A 7,340-nucleotide genomic window follows, 5' to 3' on the forward strand; every position below is an offset into this window, starting at 1 on the left:
AATTTTCCATTTTGAATCACATGAAGCGTACTGATACAACTCTCAGAACCAACCTTGATTTCAGCTTCAACTTCACCCAGCACCGTCAACGGTTTTTGGCTTCCATAAGCTTGAAAAATTTTCTCGCTGCCCTTGCGCACATCGTATGCGGTGAATCCAGTTCGTTTCAGCATTTTTCAATCTTCTTCACTAAGGACATCCTCATCAACACCAGTGTCCACTACGAAACAGATGTTCACGCCGCCAACAGCACCATTCACTCTTCTCTTTCCAGAAAGGTGGAACAGCTCGCGCACTTCCACGTTGTTGGTTACGTCATCTACCTCACGAACAAACTTGAGTCTCCGGTTGAAATCCATCGGTTTATCTTGTGGCTTCTTGAATTTTCGGTCAAAATGTTTCATTGGTTTTCTTGACCTTCCACAGCATCGAGCGTAGTGGCCTGACATTCTACACAAATTACAATGTGAATCACGAGCCGGGCACCGGTTATTCTCACCGTGATTTCCAGCACACCTGCCACACAACTTCTGGACCTTCTTACGATCAACAACGTTCAACTCCTCAGCCGGAACAATTGGGTGTGGCAGGGCACTTCGAAATTCTTGAACTTGATGCTTCACTGATTCGTAAGTTCGACCAATCTTCAGCATTTCTTCCAGCGATCTATCAGCCTCAAGATATTTGGCTCTGAGCTTGTCGTCTTCCTTCGTAGCAAACACGATTTGGTCCATCATCATTTCTTCAATTTGCTCACCGAAACCGCACAGTGACGCCTGAGATCATAAACGCATCGTGAACTGATCCAACGTCTCATGAGAGTTAAACTGGAGTTGTCGAAATCTGAATTTTTCGCAACACAATGACATCCGGGGAGCGTAATAGTTGTCCAAGATTTCCATGGCCGCCCGCTAAGGATTATCGAGCAAACAACCTCCATCCGTGCTAACATTTTGGGAAATCTTCCTAACATCTGATCCACCGAAACACATCAGTGCACGATACATCTCTCCATGGTCATCGATTCTCTTCAATGCCAAGATCCCATCGAGTAGACGTTGGACCATCACCATTTTCTACGAAAGGTGTAATGCTGAAATGAAGCGTAGTCATTTTTCCTCCAACGGTTAATTCTTGGGTTTTGGAATTATGATCTTGAGGGGAGCTTCTATTTTCACGGGAGCTTCCAGACACTTCGCAGCCGTTTTTCCTACGGAAACTTAACTTCGTTCGCCAATGTAATGGTGCTAAATAAAAGACGACTTCTCGCTTTGGTGGTAGAATACAAGTGACAGATTTATTCTTTTAATAATCTTAGCCTACTATGATGATCTCTCATTCTTGCTAGCCTACTACACTTATCTGCAGAAATTTAGACTTAATTTTTAATCCTACTGGAAATTTATGAGTTTCTAACAAACTTTCGTAAATCTGGGTTAGAGAAACAATGTTCCGCTGTAACTCCAGTGGAAACTCATAGCATAGCATAGCATAGCATAGATTGACTGTACATGTCAATGGTTGCTACTCCGTGATTGATCGGAACTGGTAAGAATTGCACTACGATCCAAATGAATAAGGGATGGGAGTTTCCGCTTACTCTCGAAGTGTAATTTTAGCAGATCTAATATTATTGATCAATAACGGCGCCGGCCAAGTCCTTACAGTCAGTTGGGATGGGGAAGGAATGTTAGGGTGTAATGATTGTTGCTTCTAGAGACCGAGAATACCTGTGCATCTCCACAATCTCCACGGGACGGGTGTTTATTAGTGAGGGAGGAAAATATATGGGAGTCACCTCTGGTCGATGATGCAATCCATGGACAAGGGGGAAATATACGACTTATATTTAAAGCTAGTTTTGTATTTTTGTCTCGAGAAGTAAAAGCTTTAAAAAATACGTCAACATCTATAATGTCGAACAATTCAAAAGATGTTTTTATTAATGACGGAAACTGAAAATTACATGTATCCAGCTTTTTACGCTTGCTTGCTATAAACTTTGATTCACCCCCTTCCGACATTTCTTGTCTACTCTATAATTTTTATGGCTGGGTCGTAGTAAGCTTTGCGAGTAATAAATAATTTTATGTTGACTAGGTAACATAAAATATTTTCATGTTGTTGTTAGTTGGGTTTGCCAGAAAATCGAAAATTATTTGTTTTCTTATTACATACTAATGGTTCTTATATTTTAGGTTTTCTGGAAGCATGTGAGAGGAATAGACTTGAATTGTGTCTGTACAATGAATGATTGCTGCTGATATGAATGTTGCGAATAAGTTACAGACGGAACTAAGAAACTGGTACCGGAATGATTTTGTATCTTAATGTTTAGCTATTTCACACTATTTAGTGCCTGTGTAGTGTACAACAGAGCATGTGAAATATTTTTACTAAATTATAAAGCCTTTGGTGCATCCGATACTATTCCTGACAGTCTTTTTTTCCGAACTCTTGTGCTCCAAATTTTACGTTGATGCGTTCATTGAGATGTACAATGAGCTATTAAAAGACCTCTCTATCCCTTCATGCATCATGCATCCTGCCATGGACAGTTCTTCGGTATGTCCCAAACCATACAATGTTGGTTATACATTGCGTAGTACATTGTACATCGAAGATTCTTTTTTCTTGCATACTTTAGACATCTCATTCTGACGATCTTTGACTAAAAGGTTCCATGTTTTCTGAGACTCATAATACGTTCTCACTACCTAAATGGAGAAAATCAGCGCGAATCTATGAGGCCATTTTTCTAGAATTGCAAATACATTAAAGCAAATCATCGGCTAGATATCCTTTTTCCAAAAAGTTTCCGTGTTTTATGTACGGTTTTAAAAGAAACATAACTCGACCGGAACTCTGAATCTGAACTTTGTTCAGAATAGTTGAGCCAAAAATGGAGTGCTTATATGCTGTAACTGAATCTTCAATTCATTTTAATTAGCAGAAGTAATTTTTTCCTATTGTAGAGTGGAAGGTCCCTCCGTGCCGGGTACCTAAAATGGTATGAAAAGATCAAAGTTACTTCAAATCATTGATTATTTTTGATTTAGTTGATTCGAAATACAAAAAGTTGAACTCCAAAATAAATGCAGTGAAAATTATTGACATTTCGATCAACAATTTAAAACATTGCCTACTAAGATCAGGCTATAAAATGTGTTAACAATAAATGTCAAAATCGAATCACCCCTCGCAGTTTTATAGCCAGCGTAAAAAGCTGGATATATTTTAAATTATATGAAACAGGAATAATGCCGACAATTGTAGTGACGAACTATACATAGTTTGTTTGAAAATTACATATGAGTATTACTGTGCATTTCGTCTCGATATGGTAGAAGTTTTAAAAAATACGTCAACATTCACAATGTCGAACAATTCAAAAGATAATTTTTAATAATGTCAAAAATAGAAAAATATATGTATATTGAAATTGTATAAGAAAAAAGCATAATGCCGATACTTATAGTGACGAACCATACAAAGTTTGTTTTAATATTACTTAAAAGTTACGCTTTCAAGAAAATATGTGTTATCACAAGCATGAAACGAACTCACCAGTTGGTAATCCATCCTCGACTGAACACAAAACTCCTTGGCGTCCCGAAAACAAACCGTCTTGCTTGTGCCTTCCAAAACAGAAAAAAAAATTCTTCGGAGACGAAAACACGCGCGAAACCGTGAGCAAAATCTATCGGACGACGCAAAACCGAACTGTCCTGCTTGGGCTTCACGAAGCACTCAATGTTCCGCTGTAACTCCAGTGGAAACTCATACGATTTTGTAAGATTTCTGGAATTTCATCGCAGATTCAAATCTCGGTACAATTTCCATTTAAATCTGTGTGTAATTTCTAAAATTCAGTTGTTAATTTTTAAGATATCCATTAAATTTCAGATAAAAAAAAACGTTACCAATTTCTGAATACTCAGTTTTAGCTATGAAACTTTATCGATATACTTAAAATTTGTATTCAGTGAGTGTACTTAAAACTTTTAATCAACTTATGTCCAGACAAAACTCTTCAAACTCAGGTTAGATTTCGATCATTTTTTAATGGCATTTTATGAAACCTCAAACATCTCTGGCCAACATGGATCCCCGTAGGTCATAAATCTGGGGCCTTCCTTAGCCGAGGGCTTAGAGTCCGCGGCTACAAAGCAAAACCATGCTAAGGTGTCTGGGTTCGATTCCCGGTCGGTCCAGGATCTTTTCGTAATAGAATTTTACCACATGATATACGAATACAAAAATGGCAATCTTGGCAAATAATGCTCTCAGTTAATAACTGTGGAAGTGCTCATAAGAACACTATGCTGAGAAGCAGGCTTTGTCCCAGTGTGTTGGATGTCATGCCAAGAAGAAGAAGAAGAAGAAGAAGTAGGTTATAAATCTCTGGGGGATTGAGGGAAGTCAGGCCATGTCATGATGTAGTTTGTACTGCGTTTTAATTTTGAATAATTGATTGGTTGCCATAGAGAAGCATTTCTCCTGGTTTGACCGTATCGAGTTGATAAGGCAGATCATACCGCCTACTGCGATATTTGATCAACTGATAAAAATGATCTCTGAAAACCGGAAAACTTCTACGAAAAATTCACCCCATTGTCCAACCAATGCCGCCAGCAAATTCCTTAATCTACAAGGTCATCGAAGGAAGAAACCAGCAGCGTCAACGAAAGACCATTCCCAATCGTTGTTTGTTTACTGGGAGCACAATTCAAAACAATCATAAACACAAACATTCCCCCGGTTCGTTGTTCGACCCGAGAGAAAAACGTGGGACTACAAAAGTTGTGCAATGGTCCATCAAACTTTGTGCATCGTGCAATATAATGCAGAAGTAGAGTGCAGTGAGCCAAGAAAATTGCATTGCATGATGCAAAGATCCCCACTGCAGCTGCGCACGATTTAATTGGCCATTGGTTGGGTTGGGGGTTAAAAAACCGAATCTCATAATGTTTGTTTACATTCCTGAAAGGTTTGTTTACTGCCATACGCCCCAAAAAACCAACCGCCTGGCGGATTACTTTGATGAAGGATGAACGTAAAATTCTGAGCTTGCTAAGTTGCCTGCTACGATTGTAGACGGTACTTACCTCGTTGGGAAATTTTGAAACTGGACAAATCGACGGCACCTGAAATAACAAGAATTTTACCTATGAGAATTTGATTGTGTTCGTCAAATTCAAACTCACCCACGCAGGTTGTCGCACACAAGACATTTCCGGAGCTATCAGTCGTTACTTCTAGAGTGCTGCGTGTGTATGGGAATCTTCCCAGGTTTGACGAAGTGTTGTGGGTGGGTGTTTTCTGAGCGACCTGAAATCAAAAATTATACAAAACAGATCGATATTTGGACATGTTTGGAGGTCTAGTTCGCACACTCTCGATGACAACTTGAGTGAGAGATAGTTGGATATTGGAAAGCTAATTGTTTAATTATGTTTGATGATGAGATCTGGCTAATTGACAATTTCATTGAGCGCAAATTCAGTCTCGATGGCATTCACATTCAATGAAATTCATCGTTATTGATAATCCCATCTGGGGATCATCATTCAGTCATCGATTGCTTCGATTGATTGGGTTACTATTTTTATCCGTGAGAGATTATCGGAAAATCAGCAGTGAAATCGATCAATGGTGAGATGCGAACCAAGATTTGTTTATATTTTGATTTTAAACAGTCCTACAGATTACTTTAAAATGTAAATGCCTCAGTCATCAGAGTTAAATCTCTCCAAGTAACTCACCGATACAAGCACACGTGCTCCCCTTATTCCTCGTTTACATGTGAGTCCCCCCTCTGGTGCTTGATAAAGTTGCATAAAGGGAAATATCGAAGGTGTCATGTCGGGCGCATGCGTCACCATCATTGAGAACTGTCATCGGTGGCATCGATCCGCATCCGCTTGCCCGCGACGCCACGACTGCAGTTCCTTCTCTCCGTTTTGCCGCCTTCGTTCGCCGGTTTCTTCCAGAAGGTTTTTTTTTCTCACCGATGTTTTGGGTTAGGGTAAACAGAGGGAAGCTTTGTTATGGAATTGCGTAGTTTGAATGCCAACGGATCCGATGACGTAATGGGAGCAAAAATCCTAAGTACTCGTCGCAAATCACACTAGGAAGTAGGCTTTGACATTTTCTCAATTGATAAATTTAGCAACTCATCATAGCAATCCATGAACAGTATTCCCCGTCCTTCGAAACCCGATTCAAATTTCCTGAATCCAAGCAATCAACTTGCCGCACTCACACGCGCTCACCTGTCCGAGAAGAATCCCATTCCTACGAACGCTATGATGAAGCTTCTAGGTGGTATGGGTGACCTTGGCCTCTAGAATTTTAATTCCGATGTGCGGAATTGAATGTGCGAAATTACTCTCGGGCTTCTCTGTGTGTGTGATTCTCGTTTGTGTTGGTGCAGGTTCTCCCCCTCTTTCCCATTTCGTTCCGTCGATGTGCCGCAATGTGGGGAACATGGGGATCTGGTGATGCAACTCAATCAAAAGGGTTCTTTTCAGAAGGGCAAGCTATAGTTCTGCTACATTTTCGCTCCGATGAATGGTGGTTGGGTTTCAGGGATGTGGACAGGCCCTGAAGGCATTCTGAGGTAGAGAAAGTGCTCTATAGGAAGATACAATACTGCAGCGCACAGATAGTTTGACCTTTCAATGGAGACGAAGAGCTTCTAGAGTTAGGGGTAGGGGTTTGAGTTAATCAAAGCAATCTGAAAAGACACTACAGTTTAAACTACGACGTTCCATAACTTGATATCGACTCATGGAACAATATTAAAAATATAAAATAAAAATGTTTACTATGATGGTCCCCCCCCAATGAGCCTTTCAAAGAATATCTGTGACTCGATATTACTATGAGTCGATGGTCCCTTCAATATCGAATTCAATATGAAGGTTTAACTTTAGATTTATTAGGGCACTACTTCTACCGAGCGTTAATGGCCGCCATAAATAAGCTTGCTTTTTGGTTGGAATCCAACGATCGGACATGTGGTTTGTATCGTTTGATAGCTGATGTTCCGGCAGCACTGCTCCCAGGAGAGGCAGTGAACTCGCCGGCGATTGTAGCCCGTCGCCGTCTGTCAATGCGACGGTGACAGAGCTGGCATAAAAATATTGAACAACGTGTGGATCACGGTAAAAAGAAGCAAGGTATTATACTCCGAAAAATGACATTTGGCAGTGACGTCATTCCTATCGCAAACTCGAACGAGTGCAAAAGAAAGCAAGGCCTGCTCTCCTTTACTATCCTCAAGGCCCCATGCTTGACGATAGGAATGACGACACTTGTTTTGATGGAAAATCGTT

The 7,340-nt window shown here is 40.2% G+C and overlaps 1 protein-coding gene across 2 annotated transcripts; it reads right to left on the reverse strand.

Annotated features, from left to right (window-relative positions):
- Positions 1-1,910: 1,910 nt before the first annotated feature.
- LOC110674217 lies at positions 1,911-6,571 on the reverse strand. Of its 2 annotated transcripts, none has more exons than XR_002498741.1 (4): positions 5,395-5,725; positions 5,208-5,331; positions 5,109-5,147; positions 1,911-3,002 (listed from the first exon to the last, which is right to left on the reverse strand). XR_002498741.1 is itself a non-coding variant. In XM_021838366.1 (4 exons), the coding sequence occupies exons 1-4, from the start codon at positions 5,886-5,888 to the stop codon at positions 2,947-2,949; spliced, it is 342 nt and encodes a 113-aa protein (XP_021694058.1). In that variant the 5' UTR covers positions 5,889-6,571; the 3' UTR covers positions 1,911-2,946. The 2 variants fall into 2 exon arrangements, 1 of the variants encoding a protein (XP_021694058.1); XM_021838366.1 differs by lacking the exon at positions 5,395-5,725 and adding an exon at positions 5,766-6,571.
- Positions 6,572-7,340: the final 769 nt, after the last annotated feature.

Source organism: Aedes aegypti, chromosome 1 (assembly GCF_002204515.2).
Source record: "Aedes aegypti strain LVP_AGWG chromosome 1, AaegL5.0 Primary Assembly, whole genome shotgun sequence".
NCBI lineage: Eukaryota > Metazoa > Arthropoda > Insecta > Diptera > Culicidae > Aedes > Aedes aegypti.